Genomic DNA, 25,774 nt, shown 5'->3' with positions numbered 1-25,774 from the left:
ATGAGCGTGGGATCCAGGAGGGTAGTGTCAACTTCTCAGAGTCCAAGCTCCACTGAACATTTTAATCAATTTTGTTTCCTTTGTGACAGCTGACAAGTAGCTGATGAAGAAAGCCTGGTAGATCGAGATGAACTTCTGGGAGGGACTGATAAGGGGAATCATAGGTGGGGACTTTAAAGGAAATGGTAAGCCTGGAAAGGGTGGTTTTGGATGGAGCTACGCCTCACCATTCAGTTCTTCCCACTATACAACACTGCTTCCAACGAGTGCCACAGGATGAAAGATCCTGATAATATATTCTGAGAATTATTTGTTTTATGGGTGTTTTATCATGCTTTTGGCATGCACGGCATCTACTCATTGGGGACTATTCCTGGAAAGCGTCTAATTGTAACTTCAGAAAACTATGTCCCCACCACCTGAGGCTTTACATAGTAGTACCGAAGATCAACTGACTTAGTTTTAATCTGTTCCAGTGCCAAGCAGCTATTGGGTAGAAAACCAGCTCTGAATCATCTTTATTTAAAACCTCTCTCTAAAGGTTTTAGAGGTTGTAGAGAGGGGCTTTTGTTCGTTGTGACTAGTTCTTAGAAAGAGTAAAGTGATGGTGTCTTTCACCTCTCTTATGTCCTTTTAAAATGGTTTTAGAGAATTAGTGTTAATTGCCAACCAGTGATCACAGGTCAAGGGGGGTGTGACATTCTATTTTCCAGACTGCTAATGTTAGTCATAATCTGAAGTGGAATGTTTAATATTTTCAGATACATTGTCATTCTTGGCCCTAATTTTTTTTCCCCAAAAAATCTTGTGATAAACAAGATTAAAGGCTTAAAAAGAAACAAAACTCCTAAATTTCAGGGTAAATTTTGCAAAATAAAATAATTATTTTGCTTTATGCCATTTACATTTTGAAAGGTTTCAGTTCTATACAATCTGTTACACCTTTTGCAGTTAATTGAAATTGTTTGCTATTTGCTGTTATATCATACATAGGGTTGCCAGATAAAATACAGGACACCCAGGGTAAATTTGAATTTCAGAAAAACAACAAATCATTTTTTAGTAAATGCCAAATATTGCATAAGACAATACTTATACTAACGAATGATCGACTGTTATTCTGAAATTCGAATTAATCAGGCATCTTATATTTTAATTTACTAAATTTGGCAACCCTACCTAATCACAGGTAGGTTCTTTTGTTTGTCTTTACTTAGCATTATATAGGACAGGCATGTATTTTCCAATGATTTTTCCGTTAAAGACAAAAACATAATTTTCTTGGTGAAACAATTACCAGCAGGCAAAAAATGTTCCTTTGTGTAAAACTGAATGCTTAATTCTCAGAAATGGAGTCCTAAAACGAGTACTAGTCTTGCAGATCAAGTTTTGCAGCTAAGTTTGGGAAGTTTCCTCTGGGTACTGGATAAACTGGCTCCACCCAGCTGCTGAAATGTGAAACAAGTTGTAACAAAACCGGAAGTTGGCTAGGCTCTCTTCGCTGCTTCTCGTGGTAAGTGCCTCCTTATGTCTCGAGGTAAGTGTCTCCTTATGTTTTAATGTCAAAGCTCTTTGCAAAGCATTTAAGAATTGAATCCAGCTAGGTGACAGTACTAAGAGAAGGCGCCTGTGCTGACTTGGGGCAACTGGTGACACAGGCTGGATGCTTTATTAACAAACTATGTTCTGGAACTTATATTGAGCTAATGAGTGTTCACTACTAACAAGTTAGGTTAATAATATGTCTCATGACTTTGACTAACAGGCTTTAAAACCAAGGAAAGGGTGATTGTAAGTAGAGATCCTGAAAAGCAGTGACTTTATTCATGTATGAGTGTATTTTTAAATTTTAAACTATGGGATCTACCTTTTGTATTTAAACTAAATGACATAATTACCTATATGAAGTTTGCTTAGAGCTTTACTTGATTTTTAAAGTGTCTTTTAATATGGAAATTATAGCTCCCACCAACGCCGACCCCTGGTGTGTCTTTAGATTTTCAGGGAAGCTCTGGGGTGACTAGGTGTTACCTCTGCCCTTAATTTTTTTTGCATCTTGTCATGCTGCCCTAGGGGCAACGGCGATTTTTCGATTTGTAAATGAGTTAGCAGGAATATTTCTTTACAAAGCTAAACTTTTTAGTTTAGCTATTTTCTTTTTTACATGAATTAAAAATGTTGAAAGCTGTGAGTATTGTATTTGGATGGTACAGAGGTGGGAAACTAAAATTTGGTCTGTTGGGTTTATTGAAAACAATGAGCTAAACTTTTTAAGGATGGTTCTGTTTAAAGGGATGAGTTCTACTAGTTCATACTGCTCACGCTCTCCTAGGACACAGTAGTTGATGGTATTTTAACTGGATCTTAAAAGAGGGATAGAGATTTTATTTATTAAGACAAATACACAAAAAAAAAAACCCAGTAAAAGTAACAGAATGTTTGAAAAGTAATCTAAACACCTTACAAATAATTTAGTGTATTTCTTTACAGTCTTTACGTATGCATACTTTGTAGTGTTTTTAAAATTATAAAGCACTAAATGCTTTTGAGGGGAACCAGAGTTTGCCACCCCCAAATATACCTCTTTGGGATATTGATTTATTTTAGTCTGGTTTATTTTAAGGAACAGACATGGGAGAATCTCTGTAACTAAGCTGAAGTTACCCCTTGTAAAAGGATATTTACAATTCTAAGGGAAATCTCCATTTGTAAAGGTGACTCCCGCACTGTACCAGGCCTGCCCTCACTATCTATAGAGACTGCAGAGACTAAATTTGCATAACAATCTCTTAGCCTTGTTTATGGTGCTTTTCCAGGTAAAAAGCACCATTAACTGACTCTCCACCCCAACATTTTTTTTTTAAGATTTTTTTTTTTAAAGTAGCTAACGTAAAATATCATATTAGTTTCAGGTGTACATCAGTTATTCAACAGTACCCACCTGGCACTATACATAGTTATTACCATATTATTGATTATATTCCCTATACTAAAGAAGTGATCACGATAATGCGGCAACCATCTGACACCGTACCAGCTATTACAATATTATTGACTGTATTCCCCAGGCTGTATATTACATCCCCAAGACTTATTTGTTTTATACCTGGAACTTCGAATCTCTTATTCCCCTTTATCTTCCCCCCCCTTGTTTACATTTTTCAATTACAGTTGACATTCAATATTATTTTATATTAATTTCAGGTGTACAGCATACTGGTTAGACATTTATGTAATTTAAGAAGGGATCCCCCTGACTGGTACCCACCTGGCATTATACATAGTTATTACCATATTATTGATTATATTCCTTATGCTTTACTTTACATCCCCTTGACTATTTTGTAACTACAAATTTATACTTGTTAATCCCTTCACAGTTTTCACCCTGCCCCCAATTCCCTCCCTTCTATCACCCCATAAACTTAGTACCCATCTGACACCAGACATAGTTGTTACAATATTATTGGCTATATTCCTTATGCTATACCCTACATCCCAATGACTACTGTGTAACAACCAATTTGTACTTCTTAATCCCTTCCCCTTTCTCACCCACCCCAATCCCACTCCCACACCCCCAACAGCTTCTTTTGTCTTTAGCTGAAGGTATTATTTAAGGTGATGGCTTCCATCAACATAGCAAGTTACTCAGTGCTCCTGGGTCTCCCATGTATACAGGAGGTTTAATTTGTCTTTCTACTGCTAATCTGTCTCATGTTAATTTGTTTATTAGTCCAGCCAGAAGATCTTAAAAGGGTAGAAGGAAAATTATTTTTCTGCCCTCCATATTCAATTATTAATTTAAAAAAAATCATTTTTCTTGTATTTCCTGTTGTGAAAATGGAGTCTGAAACATTGTTATCAGGGGACGTGGAAATACTTGACCTCTTTTTCAATTTCCCTATAATTTGAGATTCAGCTGTCAAAGTCGTTCTAATTGTTGATGTGGAAGTTTTCTGTGAAGGCAAAGTTAAATTACTGGAAAGAAGAGGAGCAAATTTTCTGAAATACTTCAGAAGGTTTGAACAAATTAAATGAGGATTAAAGAAATATGTGAAAATCTCAGCTGTCTAACCACAGTAGTGGTCAGATGAAATTAGCATATACTGGTGATATGGAAAGTTAGTGAAAATAAATAATGGCAATTACTATTTATTAGTGTTTTTAGGCATTGAACTAGTTGATTTCACATTTATTCTTTCAGAAGCTTTAGTTCTGTGAAAGAAATATCTACATTGCTTCTCAGACTCAGAGTGGACTCAACATTCTGAATTAGGCTAATTTAGAGTTCAGCTTTTTTCACAACATGTCCCCACTCACATCTTTCATTGTGAAATTTGGATCTTTGCTGGACTTGTTATTTTCCACACACTTCTCTCTCGAAGGAGGAAGCAATGGTGTCGAAAATAACATGAATATTGGAGTTAGATTTAAGGTCCAATCCTAAAGTTATACATTCTTTAGTGTATATTCCCTGGCCTCAGCTTCTTTGTCTCTAAATTGAAGATAATATCTGCTTGTAAGGATTATATTAGATGTAGTATCTACCTGGTTCTCCTCAAATGTTTGTTTCTTTTCCTTTTTCTCCACATTGTGTTCCCTTACTTCCCCACTGTATAGTAAAACTAATCCTTTTCATCATAGAAATTTTATTACTTTCCATATATCTTTTGTGCTTAGTCTGCTTATGGAAAACTAAAACTGATGAGCCCAGGGGAGGCCAGCATGGCAGACCCTACAAACTCAGAGACCAAAAGTAACCACATGGGATGGTCTGAACATGAAAATTCCTAACTAAACATAAAAATTCCTAACTAAAAGTGGGTCATGGCAAGTAGTCACATCCTTGCCCTGTAACTTCCTTGACGAAGGTCAGTGTTTACCTTAAGCAGGCTGTCTGTTGTCTTTTTGCTTCTAAGATAACACACTTGCTATATCAGAGGAATCTTTTTCTGGGCCCCTCAGGGCACAACCCACTGCACCAGCGTCAGACCACAGTCAGACCACAGTACCCTTCGTTGTTGTCTTAGTCCCCGAATGCCATCTCTACATGCTATAAAATGTTAATTAACTATCCTGACCCCACCAATGTAAAAGAAGTGTGTGTCTCTCTATTTAACTCTTTATCCAATCCCAGGGATTTCCCCACTTTGCTTTCTCCCACCCCCTTAATTTACCACCAATGGATTTCATGTAACCCGCCTTACATCTCCTCCTTTAATTCTAATGTATGAAATAAACTGTAAAACTTCCATTTTCCAGAACACTTTCATAATCCATTGAGATTTTGCTTTCTGGCAGTTGTCATCAGTTTGGCTCAACGAAACTCATTAAAGTTCTCCACAGATTTGGACAATTCTTACATCAACAGTCTTAACTTTTTTGACTTTATCAATCTTCTTATCCTTCTGTGGTTCTACCTATTTTTCTAAAATTACTTTTGCCTAACCCTTGCCATTCTATGGGTAAACACCTATTTCACCTCTAACCCCAGTCCCTCTAGGTTTTTGGTCATAGTTCAAAGCCCAACAGGTTTGCCCCAGGTTTAGATGAAATGGTGACCTTACATATGTGCTGTGTCCCAAAATTCATTTCTAATTCAGCTTGGAATTTCAATTTTATTTTCCAGTTGTTTACTGAGTGTAAGTGAAGGAGTATTTGGTTAGAAATAAATGATAAAGATTTATTCAAGGGTCTTAGGGTTTGCTAACCAGAAATACAACTAGGCAATACCCAGTGTGTTCAGAAGAAGTAAGAAAAGCTGAGGGTTAGTATTGTAACAAGTACATTCTTGAGAAAAATCAGTCCTGCATTTCTTAGCATCTGGATTATTTTCTAGATGATAGGTGGTCTGGATACGTGAACATTCTTTCCTTAGTACTTCAGCGGGTAATCAGACGGTAATACAGAAGTTTATATATATACAGGCATTGCTGCAGCACTGGAAAGTTCAAATGTTTAAGTTCCCAGGCATGTTAAAACAGGAATAGAATGTTTTTTCATACTTCACCCTACTTGATTTTTAAAATTTAGCTGCTTGTCTATAGTGACACCATTTTATTTCTTTATTCCTCACAATAGAAGCAATATTATAAATGGAGGTTCTGTTTCTAGACCAAAAGCCTAGAAGGAAAAGCATGTTTAATTCATAAATTAATTGAAATATTTATACTTGTAGCAAACTAAAATAATGCCATTGTAATTCTAGTAATAAAATAAAATGAAAACAGTATTCAGTAAGAAATAATTATTTACCTTGAACATTGTAGAATGTAGTTGATGGAAATTTTGAAAGGAACATTCAAATGCTTTTAGGGATTGCAGCGTTTTTATATTATGGTTCATAAAAATTTTTTTCTCATACAGAAGGTCACTGCGAGACTCCTAATTTATTTGTCATATTTATAGTTTTTGTTTAGGCTTACAAAGGGAATAAGAAAGAATAAGACATTTTTCATTGGCTAAATCCATCTCCTATCTCCAAAATCCTCTCCATTCCTTAGCTTGTTTGTTTCTTCTTTAGTTCTGAGAACTCCTTTTTTTTACTGAAATCCTTGCTACTCCTAATTTAGAACTTGATTCAAAGCTGAAACTTAATCGTCTACATATACTGTAAGGCAATGTTTTGGTTGTAACCAGCATTAAAAAAGGGAAGGAATAAGAAATATATGAGTTTATTAAGTATGGTAAGTGTAAATAATGTCTCTTGAAATGTTTTTTTTGGTTCTAATGTAAACATATTACTTTGGATATGGTAAAAAATTAAACTCACTGCATATAACAACAAAGAAAATCCTTTTCCAAATTATTTAGATATTTTCTAGTGAACTCCTTTGGTTAAGTTTTTGCTTTTTTTGAGGCTCATTATTCACAGTTAAGAAAAACTTGTTACTTCATACCTACTCAGCGTGTGCTTACACTCACATCTTGGGTAGTGTGTAGAGTAAGTGTTACGGGGCTGAGTTCCCACAATTTTTTGTGCTCATGTTAACTTTTGAACTCCTTTGATGCCTTAATTTAAAATAAATGACTTAACATTAAGAGCTAGAACTTTAATACAATATAACAAGACTTGATTAGTTATTTGCTAGCTTAATCATCTGACATGGTTTTAAAAGCTGTGCTTTCCTTCATTTTTTATTTTTCTCACATGTTCTTGGAGTTACACAATAAAAAGAGATTTAATAACCTATTTATTTAAAAAATCCATAATTAAATAATCCTCCTTTTTCTTACATCTAAATATTTTTCAAATTTTATTTGAATTTTACTTTGTTGTAATATATATGCTGTCTTAAATAATATCACTTGCCTCTGTGGTCCACAATTATGATAATACATATGAGGTCGGACAATTAAGTTCACGAACTCATCCTAAAAAAAGTGCTACATACTTCATTGCTGAATATGACTACGGTCACCTTCAAAGTACTCCCTTTGGGAAGCTAGGCACCAACGCCAGTGCCTAGTCCACCCTTCAAAACAATTTTAGAACTCTTTTACTGGAATGGCCATCAGAACTGTCATCGTATGATCCTTGAGGTCTTGAATGTCATCAAAATGTCTTCCTTTCTTCTTTTTTTTTTTAACAGGACTTTTTTGGGGAACAGTGTGTACTTCCAGGGCTTTTTTCAAGTCAAACTGTTGTCTTTTCAATCTTAGTTGTGGAGGGCGCAGCTCAGCACCAGTTGTTAGTTGCAGGGGGCACAGCCCACCATCCCTTGCGGGAGTCGAGGAATCGAACAGGCAACCTTGTGGTTGAGAGCCCATTGGCCCATATGGGAATTGAACTGGCAGCTTTCAGTGTTAGGAGCACGCAACTCCAATTGCCTGAGCCACTGGGTCGGCCCAAAATGTCTTCCTTTTAATATTTCCTTTATCTTCAGGTAAAGAAAGAAATCATTGGGGGCCAGATCAGGTGAGTAGGGAGGATGTTCCAATACAGCTATTTGTTTACTGGCTAAAAACTCCCTCACAGACAGTACCGTGTGAGCTGGTGCATTGTCGTGATGCAAGAGCCATGAATTGTTGGCGAAAAGTTTAGGTTGTCTAACTTTTTTTTTCAGTATTTACAAATGTTAGGTTGGTGCAAAAGTAATTGCGGTTTAAAAGGTTAAAAATAATTGCAAAAACCGCAATTACTTTTGCACCAACTTAACAGTAAACTTGGTTAACTGTCCAGTTGGTACAAATTCATAATGAATAATCCCTCTGATATCAAAAAAAGGTTAGCAACATCATTGCAATAAGTTCGCAAACTTAATTGTCAGATTTCGTATTCAACCATGTACAAGGATTTGGTATTTAAGTAGTAAAGAATACATTTGTTTTGAAATCTTGTCTTTGTGTGAAATATATGTAGAACATGGTATAAGCAGTCATTATAGCTTTTTACTAAGTGTCTGTCTTCCAGGCAAGAAAGAAAACTATACATTTCATCAGATTTGGGAATATTTCAGTTAGAGAATCAGGATTACCTCTCTTTTAATCTTTTGGATGAATAGATCTATCTTTCACCTGGGATGACAAAATGCAAGTTATGATGTCCTTTGTTCCATTCTCTATATTTATATCCATGGTAGAATGTTAATATTAAAAACTGGTTAAAAAATCATACAAAATTGGTGGGAATTTTTCTTGTAACTTATAGCTCATTATCCATATCCCATATTTTATTGGCATAAGTTGGCTAATGAATTAATGTATTAGTTTGAAAAAATGTTGGTCCTGAAATCATCAACTGGAAAACCGTCATTAGCCACTGTAATGAAACTAGAACTAACTTCACCTTGCATGGTCAGCATCTGCCCAAGAAAAAAGAAACTGCTATTATTTGCTTTCCTCTCTGACTGAGTTTATTATTTGCCTAGTGAATGACAGGTGGTTGTGTCTTAGTCACTTCCTTTTGTTGTCTTATAGTTCTTGCTCTAATAATTCCCAATATGTGTTTCCACTTTGCTTTCCTAATATCATAATATTAAGGTGGAAGGTGGCCTTAAATTTATTCTGCTTCACCCACTATATTTTGCAAATAAAGAAACTGAAATAGAGATTAAGTGACTTGATTGATGCTATTTATCTCCTTAGTGCATAGCAGAGACTAGAAATCAAGTCTTGTTTTCACTTTCACCTGACAGGAAGTCAGTGCCAAGAAAGTATTTGTTAAACTGAACTAACTCTTCCCACAGTAATCATCCTGTAGGGGAGTGGCACATTGCGGCATTTAATCTTAATAACTTGGCCAAAGTCACATGGTTAAAATTATGACTTTGATCTTCTCTATTAAATCTTGCTTGGTCCTAAAAGCAGATCTGCCCCCAACAAAGGGACCTGAAAGCTATGTTTGATAGAAAAATTTTCCTAGTGCTCTACTCTTTAGCATTTATTTCCTTAAATACTGTTTCCTATAGTAATTAACTATTTTCAAAGGTATGCTTTTCCTTGGAGTCTATGGAGAAATATTGTGTTTCTCTTATGCTATTGATTTTTTTCCGAAGCACTTGATTGGTTCTTTTGTTCCTCTTGCTTATCCTTAAATGGGAAAAATTCTACCTGGCTTCAGTGCTTGATAAAAGAAAGGGATATACTGTACACAGTACATTAGATCTTACGCTCTCTACTTGCTGTAGCTACTGGTGTAAGGTGCAGGGCTGGTTGTGTGTAGCGCTCAGCATAATTCCTGGTGTCATGCCAGAACTCCTGTAGTTTAGCTCTGCTCCAAGGTGGGATTTGTTTGTAATGTACATGACTGTAAAAGGATAATTTATTCTAATGATTCTAAGGGTGCTTTTCTTTCGTCGCTAACCAGATCTATGATATAGGAAACCCCATTTCTATGGAGAATGAACTTCTTGGGCTCTTCCCATTGGCAGCCTGTCCACAGTGCTGACTTTATTTACTGCCACGTACCGTGTCCCTGCCTATTTATCTCTAGCTTGTTATATACTCTGAGTTACAGGTTTTAAACATGTGCACGAAATGAAGTGGTAGATCTGGGCTCGAAGAGGGTGGGACTACATAAAGCAGCTGGTTTCCTATTAGGCAGATGGTAAGAGATGGATAAACTAGATGAGAGGAAGAAAATTGCTTGGGTTGACAACTGTGTTTCTTAAATCAGAAGTATTTGGGCTGTAGGTAATAGAAATATTGTCTTTTGCAATTGGTTGTTTGTTTCCCTCAGTTTTCAGTATTGCAAATTATTTATCTACCCTGTCATCAAGATTAGTTTAATGGCAAAAAAAAAAAAAGATTAGTTTTAGTTTAATGACAAGTAGGGAGGATTTGTTTCAGAGACTTATTCAGGTGATATTTAAATCCAGAAGAAACATCTCTTATTTGTTTTTTAAGCTTTCTAGGATGAAGTGGAATAAAACCTTTTGTTTTAATTGGATTAGATTATTATTCCCCAACCATAATAATGAAAGCTAATGTTTATTATCTTCCTTATCAGACTTTTAGCTGTATCTTCATTTTATGAAAACAACTCTGAAAGGAAGGTCTTAGTTTCCTCATTTTTCAAGTAAGGAAGTGGAGGCTTAAGGAGATTTGATTAAAGTCTCACAATTGGTAATTGGTAGAGCTGAGATTCAAATTCAGGTCGGACTTCACATATCACATTTTTAAAATTACATATTTCTGAGAATATGGTTAGCTGATTACTGAAAACAAGTAATTCTCTAGAATTATTCTCTAAAATTACTGTCCTGTGGTATGAAAGCTTTTATATTTTATTAGTTACATCTGAAAATAATGTGTTTTTAATCTTCTTTTTGAGATGGCAGTTCCTGGGTTTACCGTTGGTGCCTTCATACTTCTGTCGCACCTCAGCTCTGTAGCTAATTATCCCAATGGAAAAGTAGCAAAGTCGTGCCATGGAATGGTTCCCGAACATGGTCATATCCCACGCACTGATCCTATTCACAATATTTCAGTGAGCCAGATGACATTCACATCAGGAGATCAGATCAAAGGTACTGTACCGGGCCTAACTATTGACACTGTGACTTTTATTCTTTTACTGTAAGTTGAATTTTTATTACTATTGGAGTTATACAATTTCAGTCAAATCTCTTCACCTATTATAGTAAGATGCCATCATCTTCCCATTTTTGTGTTTACTGCAGATGACTATATTACTTAAATGATATATCTACCGTTCAGAACAGGTTTTAAAATATGTTTTTATTGTTATTTAATGTATCTTCATTAGCAGTACTATTAACTCAATAGAAAAGGAAAATAAAATTTATTTTATCTGGTTTAAGATATAATAAACTCTTTTCTTTTTTAAGTTTTTAATTTTTTTTATTTTTATTGAGGAACAGTGTTTTTCTGGGACCCATCAGCTCCAACTCAAGTCATTGTCCTTCAGTCTAGTTGTGGAGGGTGCAGCTCAGCTCCAAGTCCAGTTGCCGTTTTCAATCTTAGTTGCCGGGCCGCAACCCACCATCCCATGCAGGAATTGAACTGGCAACCTTCTTGTTGAGAGCTTGCACTCTAACCAACTGAGCCATCCAAACGCCCGACCCTTATTTTTCTTGATAAAGTGTAATTTTATGTTTCCCCCATTCTCTTGACAAAATGTAGGCTGACAAAGGTGTATCTATAAAAGTATTTTATTATTTAAATTGTATTTTCTGCAACTCTAGAAATGGAAAATATTGATAGGTACTCTCTAACAAAAAGAGTACATGGAAAATACAAGCAATCTGTTACATATAATATATCTCTTAGAGTTTCATAGTGCACAGTAAAATTTGCAGTAAAGAAATAATTACTTTTATCCAGCATTTTCCAAACTAATTTGCCCCCATGGATCACCCCCTGACCATTGCCTACCTTTTTTTCTGCTGTGGAATGGCTATTAACATCTCACGGAGTGGATGTCCTATGGAACATAGTTTAGAACTTTGTTTTTAGGATGATTTCTACTGTTTTCTCTCCTGAGGAAGTTTTTTGTATGAACACCCGATTCTACATAACTCTGATTGTGCCTCCTCTGAACAGTTTCCTTTTGGGATGTTGCTAAATCTCTTAAATTATCTTTTTGTCTGTTTCTCAGTTACTTTATCTGGTCCAGAATTTAAAGGCTTTCTCTTAGAAGCACGTGATGCTGAGGCTCTGAGTGGCCCTCCTATTGGCTCCTTCACATTGATCGACAGTCAAATGTCACAGATTCTGACCTGTGAAGATATACAGGTTTGTGTTTAGTTTGAAACAGATTTCTGTTAGTTTCCATGGGTCTTTTCACTATGGGGTGGTGTTTGCAAGCTAGACATGTACTGCAGACATCTAAATAGATTTGCAGCAGTCCAACTTTCCCCCTAATTTTACTACTGGCAATTATATATTTTTACACATCAGCATCTTAAGAAAGGTAGGACAGTAGCTTGAAGAGTTTCTAGTATTTGATATTTTATATAATATTGACTTTTTTATCATATTGATTTCTGAAGGGTGTAAATATTGAAGATAGAGTTCTAGAATGCGACAAAGTCTAATTTTTGTCCATTCATTCATTCATTCATTCATTAATTTAATAAACATTTACTATCTTGGGTGGTGAACAAGACTGGAACAGCTCATAGCCTTACACATAAGTAAAACATGTGGACAGGTGACATGGCACATAGATAGGGTATATGGATATAAGATAGACACATGAGTGGAACAATGTGATGACTTGGATTAGAAGCACACACAGGATGAGGTGGGAAGTATAGCAGGGGTGCACACAGGTTGGGGGGAATTGAGAGAGAGCTTTTGGGAGGACATGATCCTAAAGCTTGGCCATCATCTTCTACTCATTTCGAGTAAGAATGAGTAGGAATTTGCCTGATGAATGAAAGTGGGAAATAAGATTGTTCAAGAGAAAGGAATTACTAAAATACAACGCAACACATTTGGGGGCAGGAATTTCTTTTGATGAATCCTCTGCGTATTATTTGCATCTATTAATGGAAGGGATATACATTTATAGTATAAGTGAAATAACATGCAGGTCTATATAGCATTAACACACCCAATGTTCATAACTCTCTTTAGTTCTTAAATTTCTGCTGACTCTAATTTATTCACAGAGCCAACTGCTAATATAGTGTCAATCAGTCAACATGCATTTATTGAGTACATGAATCCCTGTTCTAAATAAAACAGTCTTCACCAGAATGTCAAGGTCATGTAATAATAAATTACTTTGCAAAGTGATAGTTCCAGCCATGCCAAGCTATTGAGTGACTGAATGATAGTTCTTTTCCATTTTATTTCAGGGATCAGCTGTGAGTCACACAAATCCACACAAAAAAACAGAACTTAAAGTCTACTGGAATGCTCCAAACAGTGCCCCGAATCACATACAGTTTCTGTGAGTAGAAAGAAGAGTTAACAACCTTGTAACTAGTGTAATTTAAACAATAATGGTCTGTATAATTTTTAAAACCTATTGGACATTCACCTATATAGAAGAGGTTTGGTCTAGTAGTAATACCACCTTAGTGATGTAAACAGTTGTTTGGCTTGTTGTGTTGGTTTCTTCACCAGTGTATACCCAGTATGTAACACAGGACCTGACACCTTGTAGGCATTTAATAGACGTTTGTTGAGTGAATGGAGTATTGCGTTACCATCATACTAATAAGAGTCACAATTAATACTTGAGCCTTTAGGGTTTTTGGGCTAATACTTTTAAAGATTTGCTCCTGTTTCAGTCTGGAAATTTGGTGACTTATGCCCTTTGAACAGAGCACTATGAAGCAAGTAGTAGTAGTATATTCTTTATATGTCAGAGAATAGAAATCAGTGTGGTTTAGTCTCTAGGTCTGGCATCATGAATATGCCCAAAAACAAGTAAGAAAAAAAGAGAAGAGAGAGCGCGAGAGAGTTAGGGCATGTGTACGGTGCAATAAAAGTTCATTTAATGATGGTGCGGAAGAGAGTCATTAGAGATTTGCCTCAGACATAACTAGCACTGGTAGGCACTATTAAGTCGTGTCCCTACTTCATTTTTTTCTTTCCCCTCTAAAGTTTTGATGGGCCACAATCAGCGTTCTGTATTTCATTTCAGAGTCACGGTTGTTGAGAAGTATAAAACATACTGGGTGAAGATTCCTGGTCCTGTAATTTCGCAACCAAATGCACTGCCTTTTACAACACCTGAAGGTACAGTGGCACCTTTGTCAACGTTACCTCCAGTCTCCCATTTAACCAAATCAGTAAGTAACATATTTATGGTTTTACTAAATGCAATCTAAAATAACAACTTCCTTAGAAATTGTGGTTCTATGCTTGGTGAAGTGTGTGGAGAAGCAGCTGTATGGAGTTGGGGTAGCAAGTTTTTGGGTTTCCTGCAGGAAATCTGAAGGAAGTCATTGTTGCAACAGTATGACTTAAACGTTAGACTAGAGGGAGTGCAAGACCCGGCATGTTTAAGGCGTGGTTATGACATTGACACGTAGTCTATACCAGCAGTGGATATGTTTCCATTTGAAAATAAATCTGATGGAGCAGCAGCAACTTCCTCCCTCTCTCCCTCTGTCTCCCCCTCCCCCTTACTTCTCTCTCTGTCTCTGTTCTCTCTTTCTCTTTCTTTTCTTTCCATCACCAAATATAAAACATGGAGAGCGAGCTTAAGCTAAATTTAGACAAGATTTGGAACAGAATCTTGAAATGGTAGTATACTTTTAGATCTTATTTCATTAAGGCCAGTGAGTATTGAGGATTTCGATGTGCTGGAATACAGAAACTCTTGCAAGCTCGTCAGGTAAAATTCATGTAGGCCCTCTGATTCAGAAGAATTATGATTAAGAAAACATATCTTGGAAAGGGTAATGCATATTAGAAACATTAGAAAGGTTTTACTGAAGGCAGTTCTGATAAATTTGACTTATTCAGAAGTGAATGTAATGAAAAATATCTTAAAGCAAATTATTACAGCTGAAAGAATAAACTTGTGCCTGAATTCTGAGTTGTCTACTTTCTGTGTGACTTTGGACAAATTATTTAATTCTCAAAGTCTCAGTTTCTTCAACTATAAAATGAGAATAATACCTAACTCTTATCACTATGAGAATTAAGCGGTATAATGAATATAAGGTTTATAACTGCTTTGCACTTAATAGATATTCAATAAATATTATTTCCTTTTTTCTTTTCCTTCCCTTATCTTTTTTATACTCTGCTCTCTTAGAGAAGACCAAGTAAAACAATTGTACTTCTGTGTAATGTCTCATTTTGTTTTCCTTTTCTTCTACATTTTGCAATTATATTTGATTACGTTATTATAAATGTACTTTTATTTGCCCATACATTTAGATCTATGATGTGCACTAGTTCGTAATTTACTTAGTCTTAGTATTTATTTATTTAAAAGTTGCTTTAGGGGAGTAAATAGTCAGTGTGAATCTGAGCTTCCCAGTAGGAACCTGTTGACAAGATTGTTATTTTTCCATCTTTTTCACATAAAAGGCATTATTAGCTCTTGTTGGAGTGTTTATTGTATCCCTATGCCAAACTTCTAATCATTAATTGTAGAGAGGTGCATTCAGAGTCATAGGATTATAGTGTTTGTAGAGCTAGAAGAGACCTCAGGTCGATTTTGTTCGGTCCCTGTTATAGAATTGAAGGTAATGGGATCCTGGGAGAATTAAGTTCTTTAGCAGACGTGATGGAGTCAAGGGGAGAGCAGAGACCAAAACTCAAGTGTCCTAGTTCCCAGTGGCTTGTTCTCCACTCTACTATGCTTTCTCTTTATGTTCCTGTGAAATAATATGAAATACGAGATCGGACAATTAAGTTCACGAACTCATCCTAGAAAGAGTGCTACATACCTCATTGCTGAATATCACTATGGTCACCTTTGAAGTACTTCCGTTGGGAAGCTATGCACTGACGCCAGTGCCTAGTCCACCCTTCAAAGCAATTTTGGATCTCTTTTTCTGGAGTGGTCATCAGAGCTGTCATCGTTATTACCCTTCATGTCCTGAATGTCATCAAAATGTCTTCCTTTCAATATTTCCTTTATCTTTGTGTAAAGAAAGAAGTCACTGGAGGCCAGATCAGGTGAGTAGCGAGGGTGTTCCAATACAGTTATTTGTTTATTGGCTAAAAATTCCCTCACAGACAGTGCCGTGTGAGCTGGTGCATTGTTGTGATGGAAGAGCCATGAAGTGTTGGCTAAAAGTTCAGGTTGTTTTCATCTAACTTTTTCACGCAGCCTTTTCAGCACTTCCAAATAATAAACTTGGTTAAGTGTTTGTCCAGTTGGTACAAATTCATAATGAATAACCCCTCTGATATTAGAAAAAGTTAGCAACATCGTTGCAACAAGTTCCGGAACTTAATTGTCAGACCTCTTGTGTGTGTGTGTGTGTGTGTGTGTGTGTGTGTGTGTGTGTGTGTATGTATGTGTATCCCAGTTCCTGCTAATATTTGGCCTTTGGCCCTAGTTCCTGATACAGAGCTCCTAAAAGCTTTTGATTTTCTGATTGATAGGAGTGTCTGACACAGAGATCCTAAATCTCTCGGAATTTCTTGGGTTATGAACATATTTTGTTCTAATGAGGTGATTCTTGGTGGATTCCTGGATGGGGCTGGTCACCAGAAAGAGCAGTCTATGATTAGAAGTTGAGAACTTTCAGTTCCACACCTCATTCTCCAGAGAGGGAAGAGGTAATGAAAATTGAGTTAAAAATCCATCATGCCTACATGATGAAGACTCCATGAAAATTCCAAAGTATGGGGGTCAGAGAGCTGGGTCACTGAACCCGTGGAGGTGCTAGGAGAGTGGAGTCTGAGAGAGGTCATGGAAGCTCCACACCCCTTCCCACATACCTTACCCCGTGCACCTTTTCCCCATGGACCCCATGCATCTGGCTATTCCGCAGTTGTATCCTTTCATAATAAACTGGTAATTTAGTAAGTAAACTGTTCTCCTCAGTGCTGTGAGTCATTCTAGTATATTATCAAACCCAAGGAGGGTGTTGTAGGAATATCTCATTTATGGCTGATCAGTCAGAAGTACAAATGATAACTTGGGACTTGCGATTGGCATCTGAAGTGGGTGCAGTTTCGTGGGACTGAGCCCTTAACTTGTGGGATCTGACACTAACTTCAGGTAGATACTGTTGGAATGGAATTGAGTTATAGGACACCCAGTTGGTGTCCACAGAGAATTGCAGAATAGCTTAGTGTGAGAAGAACCCCCATACATTTGGTGGCCTGAACTAGAATAGAATAAGAAATGAGAGGTTTTTTTATACAGTTCCTATTACATCTAGGTATGTAAAGTAATGTTTAGTTCTGTTCTGAAATGTAATGTCACGGACCTTTCTAACAGGATGCCTGCTCATTTGCTTTGTCAAATTGTAGAGCTGACATTTTTGGATACTCTTCCTTTTATTTGGCATACCAAAAAGTCCTAAATTAAGTCATTATATATTGTTCTTGTTTCTGCCCAGTAAATTGTTATTACTGTTATTTGAAGTGGTAGAATATATTGGAGTAACCCTTTCTTATATTACTTTAATATCAAATTTCAACTAAATTCTGGAAGGAGTCCAGGATATAAATATAAAATCTTGGTAAAGGTTTGTTTGTTTGCTTTTTAAATTTCTACCTCTGAAAACTAGAGAATACCCTTTAGGCAAGAATGTCAATGCGGACTTAAATATGCCCTAAAAAGTTTCTCAAATTTACCGGAAACTTTGCTCCAGAACATAATTAATGTGAAATATTTTGTGTACTAAAGAGACTTTAATACTTGGGCACAATTATAGTTCAACTAATGTGCCTTCCAAATTTTAATTAAAATTAATGAAGTTTAAAAGTTCACAACCTAACTACTGCTCTCATCATTTCTAATTTGTGACATGTTTTTTCTTCCCTTATTTGAATCCTCATTATGAAAAGTTATTCTCGTTAAAACCTGTCCTTCAAGGTAGTGGCTCTTCTGTCATTGGAAATGAACTGCTTGTTTGATAATTAAGACTTTTCTCCCCCTGTCATTTTTCTAGTTCAGTGCTTCAGATTGTGGGAACAAGAAGTTCTGTGTTCGGAGCCCTTTGAACTGTGACCCAGAGAAGGAGCGTGCCTGTGTCTTCCTGTCCTTCACTCGAGATGACCAATCAGTGATGGTTGAAATGAGTGGTCCCAGTAAAGGCTATTTATCCTTTGCGTTTTCTCACGACCGATGGATGGTTTGTACTTCTCATTTATATAAGGGGTAATGAAAGGAGAGTCACTGGAGTGAGCTCTAATCAATGGCAGTTTAGCTGTTTGTTCCAGAATCAAATTATCACACTTAAGGGGGTGGGGGAAATGGGAAGGGAAGGGCAGAGTAACAGAACAGATTCTAAATTAAACACCTTTGAGTGCTTCATGTTTTTAACAGTTGGGCAATTACATACCTCTAAGAATAGACAGTCCTAAGGAAAGTTAGGAAAACCGTTTTATTTCCAGTAGATTTGCCACTTTATCTTTCTGTCTATCTCTGTCTATCTTTCTGTAGTAAAGCAGGAAGTGCAGTTTTAAAAAAAAGTGCTCTGCATAAAGTCTCATGTTGTTTGTGATACTTTCCAGCCCCTAAGTTGTTTTCTCAAGTGGCCAACAATGAAAGCATGGGTTGCTACTCTTGTTGGCCCCATTTTGGTAGTCATAGGTGCCTTTCCCAAACAGGAAATTAAACCTGGAGTGTCCAGTCACAAATGTATTCTTTATCAGTAGGCACCTTTCTCTGATCTGCAGAAGGCAGGCTTGTGTTAAGCTGATCCTCTTTCTCCCTGGGTAGTGCTGAATGGATGACATGATTCTGTAGGTGGCAGCCTTGTGCTGTGGTGCGGAAGAGCAGAGTGCTGCATAACATCCTGATTTCCCCGGGCCGAGGATGAAGGTATTGTGGCCAGGACCTGTGTCAGTCCTGTCCACGCAGAGTTGGCTGTGGGGGGCGGGGATGACCACAAGGAGAAAGCCTCTTACCCTCCACACGAGCACAGGCAAGCAGTCTTTTCTTGAGAGTTTTCTTCCTGTCAGGTTTAAACTTAACATCACTTCTTTCGGGGGTCACATATCAAAAAAAGAAAAAGAACTCTGAGATTCTGTGATAGAAGAACTAATATTTCCCCTAAAAGTGCACTCGGATCACGTTGGTTCTTGTACTCTGGTTGCAAGTATTGCAGGAAGCCAGGTATGACTCTTTTGGTGGGTGGTGACATTGCAATATATGCCTATGACCTACGTGTTTTACTATATTGTTCTAGAATGCACTTGTTACCCTCTTTCATTAAATAAATGACATACTTAAATCCATGAGATATAAACTATGCCATATACTTTAAAAATATCATATAAAAATTATAATTCTTTTCCTTTTAAAGCTGGGAAATTTCATTCTTGTTCAACCGATGTTGCGATTGTTCAAATCATGCTCCTCATTTCCCTTTTGTAATTACCATCAGACCTTGTGGGGACAGAGCCAGGAGAGCAGTTTCCAGGCGCTAGGCCTCTCTTGGAAAGGTGCTGGCTTGGGTAGGAGATGGCCATCAGCTGTGACTAGTTGGTCATCAGCTGTAACCAGTTAGCCATTAGCCGCTGATATAACTGCCGTGGCTAAGCTGGCAAGAATGGATTTCAGTTAGCACGATGGATTGCAGTTAGCAAGTGAGGTTGGTTGGCAGAGAAGCGGACAGCAGGTTGTGGATCGTGTGGCTCCTGCTGCCTGTGTCTCCAACCCAGCCGCCAGCGAGACTATAGTGGTATGACTCCCCTATCTATGTCTCCGTGGGTGTTCCTTTTTGGCCTCATCATATCCTGCGTTCTTGTGCAGGGAGCGGGAGCTGAGACCCTGCATGACAGACCTGTAGCATATTCTTTTGGGTATTCTCAGTTCTGCCAAAAGTTAACCAAGTTGGGTGCATAGGTAGGTAATGAGGCTGGGTTGAAAATAAAATGTGACGACTGTAAAGCAATAAGAAAAGATGGTGGTAGTGCTTGTTGTGTGAATGTGTTGGAACTGGCTATGAGAAAGTTCTGAAGCTGAATCCAACAAGGATTAACAATGGTAGCCTTGTTGGAACAAGTGTGTAGTTTCAATAAGGTTCATCTCTAAGGTACAGTATTCATTTAGCTATGTGTTCTAGTCACTTAAAAAGAAGACATTCCAGTCTCTTTTTAGCCAAACTTCATGCAGTAGTATGCTAGCACATTTCCTTTTTCCAGTCATGTGAAGTCTTGTCAGCAAGAGGAAAAGACACTATTGTTTTGAGTGTGGTGATGAGGAGCCTACAAGTAGACCAGTTATTTGTGTTCTACGTTGTAGGCATAGATGCCATAACAGCATTTATCTCTAATTCAAGGTGTATTTATCTTACTTAGGTTTCTGGTATAGTACTCATCAAAAATGTTTCTAAAAACGTCTTAATTATGCAGGTGCAGTTGATTTACAGAGCAATTCTATTGAAAGATTAAAATAAACTGTACATCTGTTAGCTTAAATTGGGGGAAGTAAATTATCCTTAAAATATATTTTTAAAGTGGCTATTTCTATTTTTGGTTATTTTAAAATTTTTAGGCTATTTTTATGACATGCAATTTCTTTTCAGTATGTAATATAAATTTAAATACTGAAGAAGATAACATAAATACTGATTAAATAACCTAGATTATCTTTTTTCAATTTGGCTTATAGCTTAAATAGCAATTGTTTTGATATCAGACTTCATCATTAAAATTGATGAAAAATATAATTTCTCATCTTTTTGCTAACAGTGACTTGCTAATGTCTGAATTTTAGCTGAATTTCAAAGACTATAGTACATCTTTTCCATCTCAGATACTTTGTTAAATGATATAAAATATATCAAGTACATACACTATATTAGCTTCTGTTCTCTTCCTTCCCCTACCCGGTATCCTCTTGTTCAATAAATAATTTCTCAACACTCAAATTCTGGAATGTTCCCAGTCCTGAACTCTCTTGTACTCCAGATTGGGGTGTCCAGGTTCTGGCTGGTCTTGTCTAGAAGAGTGAGTGTTCCTGGACGACACAAACCATCATCTATAAAACTGAACTTATCTTACCCCCTGATGTCCTCTCTGTTCCCCATTTCTTGGTGATCAGGAACAATAATAAAAAAGCAGGAACCACTATTGATTTCTTGCTTCTTTTCAGATACTGTCCCAGGCAACTTACAGAGTATCTCATTGGTTACTGCCACCATCTTTTCTGGTGTTCAGGAAAATTTTGGTTGTGACTTAGATTCCTCCCTTTTATTCACCTCCCAGGTCCTTCTTCCTCCTACCCACCCCTAGCTTTTTGTTTTGAAAAGTTTTAAACTTACATGAAATTGCAAAGAATACCACACGAAACACCATAAGCCTTTCACCTGCATTTCCCACTTTATCCGTCTCTCTCTTTTTCTGTGTGTGTGTTCGTGTATAGATTGACTTAGGAGTATATAAAAGAATTATTATGGCTGATTGAGGATATTAATAGTTATTTTAGAAAACACATATTGTTTAAATCAGAGATCAGCAAACTTTTTTTCTGTAAATGTCCAGATAGTAACTACTTTAAAATTTGTGTGCCATATGGTCTTTGTTACAACCACTCAGCTTTTGTCGTAGTGCTAAAGCAGCTATAGACAATCCATAAATAAATAGGTGTGGCTCTGTGCCAATAAAACTGTATTTATGGACACTGAAATTTGGGTTTCATATGTTTTTACTTGTCGTAAGAAAATATTCTTCTTCTCTTAATAAAGAAAGAAACACGTAGATATGTAAACACCATTCTCAGCCTGTGGCTTGTACAAAAACAGGCGTCAAGCTGATTTTGGTCTCTATGCCATGGTTTGTCGATTTCTGGTTTAAATCATAACGACTCCAAATTTCTTATCTTGAATGAGGCTGATTCGGAGTTAAACATAAGATGTGTAACAGTGAATAATTGTTTTGCTAAGGTTATGTACTTGAGAGTTCTTAAAAGTGGAACTTTAAAAAATAAATTTAAAACGTATTAGAATAGAAATTTATTATAACTGGTTAGTCTTGGATCTTGTTTAAGGAGGTTAGCAACTAAAGCACATAAAAGACCTTGTTAGTTTGTAGAGAACGATTTAAGATAGGCAAAACAACCAAAATTATGCACAACAATTTATAATCCAGATTATTCATTTGTATCACCCCTAAAATGGTACCATGTACTTTGAAGATGAAGTCTGCCCTCTGATAGTCACTTACAATAAGATCTAAGTTTTCAGCGTTAAGGAATAGGAGAGACTAAAGAATAAATAAGAATTAGACTGACAAAGAATGTCTCGAGCTCAGTTTGGTCTCAATATGTAATAATAAATTTACAGAGTGTGTACATTAGCAATATTTGGTTACAGTGTCTTCCATCTCAAAAGTTAAAACCCTTAAAATCCAATGTAATGTAGTGCCTTCACAGTCATGAAAATTTATAACATAGATATTTATTTACAAATAAATATCCAGAACAATGTTCATGATAAGTTAAGTGAAAAAAGGTAACAACTATATTTTCCCATTTGGGGAGAAAAAAAATAGGTATAAATACAAATAGATTTGGATGAATATATATGAAAGTGTTAATAGTGGTGTTCAATTGATGATGGGTTTCTGGGCATTTAATCATCTTATATTCGGATTTTTTCTCCTTTTACACTGAAATTATATTGCTTTCATATTATAACAATTATTTTTATTAATAAACTGGATAGCCAATTCTCTAAAATTCGTAGTATCACTTAAGATTGTCAGTAAATTATGTTTTAAAAGCATCAAGTCCTATGTGATTTCATTAGGGACTTAAAAAAAAATAAAATGTTGAAACTCCTGTGGACTTTTCTCATTTGCAATTGTTTTTCAGGGTGATGATGACGCTTATGTATGTATTCATGAAGGTCAGACTGTGAACATACAACCTTCCCACTTGACGGGGCGAAGTCACCCTGTGATGGACTCCAGGGTAGGTGTGAGAATTCAGGGGACCTCTGACCTCTCCCTGGCCTGTCCAGCTCTGGCTGTGTGGCTGATAGTGGCATGGCCATGCTGCAAGGTAGCCTCCCGTCCGCAGTTAGCAGCAGGCCTGAGCAGGAGCCTGGCAGCACAGTTCCTCTCACAAGACGCTGGGAAAAACGTCTGCCCTTTATTTTTTTTACCATACGTATTTGGTAAAATTATATATATATTTAAGGTGTGCAGTATGTTTTGATGTGCACATACATTACTATCATCAAGCTAATTAATATATTCATTTCCTCACATAATTACCTTCTTTGTGTGTGATGAGAACATATGAGAAATATACTCAGCAAATTTCCAGTACACAATGCTGTATTATTAACTATCGTCATCACGCTGTGCATTAGATCTCTAGACGTATTCATCCTACATACCTGCAACCCTCTATCCTTTGACTAGCAATTCCTCTTGTCTGTACTTTAGAAAGCACAAGACAAGTTTCTTGTTTGAAAAGCTGAATTGTTGCATCTTACAAAAAATATTTTATGGTTTATTAAGATGGTCAAAGCATTGGCCCCTTTTCAAAAGCTGCAGACAGATTTTTAAGAACAGATTTATGTTAGTGATACAAATAATTTTTTTAATTATTAATTTTTTTCAGTTACAGTTAACATGCAGTATTATTTTATATTAGTTTCAGATGTTTTATAATTTATAAAATTTATGTAATTTTTGCAGTGATCCCGATGAGTCCAGTACCCACCTGGCACCATACATTCTTGTTGCAACACTACTGACTCTATTCTCTATGCTGTACTTTTCATTCCCTTGACTATTTTGTAGCTACCAACTTGTATTTCATAATCCCTTCACCACTTTTTGGGAGCTGGGTAACAAAGAATTTCACTTACCTAGTGAGGAAGAGGAGCATATGGTAGAGACTGGTTCAGTGCCTTGGGCAGTTGTCATAAGTGCCCCTTGTTGGCCTCTGTGCCAAAGATGGCCTATTTCTGGTAAAGAGGTGCTTTTTCACAGGGTGGTTGACAAGCAAACGAGCAGTTGCTGTCACCTAATGACATGTCATGTTCTCTGCACAGCTTTCCTATGGGGTTGACTCCCATAGGTGGGATGGGACTTTTCCCCAGTTGCATGTTGCCTTTTGGCCTCTAAGGTTTTAATTGCTAATTGTTTCTTCAGTGTTTTTGATTGTGTGTTAGTGGCCAGACATAGTTAGTACATCTGCCAAAGTTTCTAACCTGGGTAGAGGAATTGTGAGGTTTTGACTCCGAGTAAAAATAATATTTTTGCCAAGTGGAATAAAGACAAATAAACTGGGAGAAAATATTTCTTTGTACTCCTTTCAAAGAGGAAGTGGAAAAACAATGACACTGCAGACAAAACACGCACAGGGGATCTTAGAAAAAGGAAATTGAGCAGGTCAGGATTTTGATCACATCTTTGGAACGTGCTGAGAAGACCGATTGTATGTGTTTGTAGGACACTCTTGAGGATATGGCATGGAGATTGGAGGATGGTGTTATGCAGTGTTCTTTCAGAAGAAACATTATCCTTCCTGGGGTTAAGAATAGATTTGATCTAAACACAAGCTACTACATATTTCTAGCAGATGGTGCAGCTGATGATGGTAAGTACTGTATATTGATAAAAACTATCTTTTCAAGTTTTTTTCCTCTCCTTCCTGTTTCCCCTCTTTATTTGGAGAGACTATTGTAATTGCTTCCTTTTTTTTTTTTTTTTTTTTTTAAAGATTTTATTGGGGAAGGGGAACAGAACTTTATTGGGGAACAGTGTGTACTTCCAGGTCTTTTTTCCAAGTCAGATTGTTGTCCTTTCAATCTTAGTTGTGGAGGGTGCCGTTCAGCTTCAAGTTGTTGTCCTTTCAGTCTTAGTTGTGGAGGGCGCAGCTCAGCTCCAGGTCCAGTTGCCGTTTCTAGTTGCAGGGGGCACAGCCCACCATCCCTTGCGGGAGTCGAACTGCAACCTGGTGGTTGAGAGGACCGACTCCAACCAACTGAGCCATCTGGGAGTTCAGCGGCAGCTCACCTCAAGGTGCAGCGTTCAATCTTAGTTGCAGGGGGCGGAGCCCACCATCCCTTGCGGGACTTGTGGAGTTGAACTGGCAACCTTGTGGTTGAGAGCCCACTGGCCCATGGGAATCGAACCGGCAGCCTTCGGAGTTAGGAGCATGGAGCTCTAACCGCCTGAACCACCGGGCCAGCCCTAATTGCTCCATTTTAAGATATACACGTGTGGGTAAAGAGTTATCAAAACCCATTTCCATTTTTTTGCCTGACATTGACCTTGATTGACCTTCTATCTTTGTTTCCCTGGAAACTAGATGAAGGTAGTATCAAAAGGTTTTGAATGAAGCAAGATAAAATATCTACTTAGTGAAAATTTAGGCACATTCATAGATTTAGTTATAGGTGATATGTGTAGTTGTCTTAGCCAAATTATGTATTCTTACTTGTACCAGCAACAGCAAATGTTGCTTGAAAAAATCATTTCTTGGTTAAGTGATAATAATGAATAAATATTATTTAGTACTTAATGAGTGCCAGTTACTGACTAAGTACCACAGTTAGGTCTTTCATTTTTATCTTCATAAAAATGACACTAGGTATGTACTATTATCATCCTTATTTTATCTGGGAGGAAACTTAGAGAGGTTAAGTAATTTGCCCAGAGAAGTAAATGGTAGAGTTGGAATTTGAACCCAAACTCTTTGATCTCAGAGCCTAATAAGTGTTTGGAACATGGAAAATATAGGAAGTGA

General features: G+C 36.8%; 1 protein-coding gene across 5 annotated transcripts in view; it reads left to right on the top strand.

Moving 5' to 3' along the window:
• The first annotated feature begins 1,482 nt into the window (after nt 1-1,482).
• The window catches only part of FRRS1 (ferric chelate reductase 1), a 45,695-nt gene continuing 21,403 nt past the window's right edge, over nt 1,483-25,774 (top strand). For 4 of the 5 annotated variants that reach the window (XM_074319323.2, XM_074319324.2, XM_074319322.2 and 1 more), the window contains exons 1-8: nt 1,483-1,537; nt 10,778-10,973; nt 12,065-12,201; nt 13,272-13,366; nt 14,066-14,213; nt 18,012-18,194; nt 22,883-22,981; nt 24,475-24,622. In XM_074319323.2, coding sequence (XP_074175424.2) covers nt 10,778-10,973; nt 12,065-12,201; nt 13,272-13,366; nt 14,066-14,213; nt 18,012-18,194; nt 22,883-22,981; nt 24,475-24,622 — 1,006 coding nt within the window. In that variant the 5' untranslated portion in view covers nt 1,483-1,537. The remainder of the gene's footprint in view (nt 1,538-10,777; nt 10,974-12,064; nt 12,202-13,271; nt 13,367-14,065; nt 14,214-18,011; nt 18,195-22,882; nt 22,982-24,474; nt 24,623-25,774) is intronic. The other variant, XM_074319321.2, reaches the window with a different exon arrangement.

Source organism: Rhinolophus sinicus, chromosome 7 (genome assembly GCF_057876585.1).
Source record: "Rhinolophus sinicus isolate RSI-liver-muscle chromosome 7, RSI-T2T, whole genome shotgun sequence".
Lineage (NCBI taxonomy): Eukaryota > Metazoa > Chordata > Mammalia > Chiroptera > Rhinolophidae > Rhinolophus > Rhinolophus sinicus.
The sequence above is the reverse complement of the archived record's forward strand: the minus strand, read 5'-3'. Positions and strand labels throughout refer to the sequence as shown.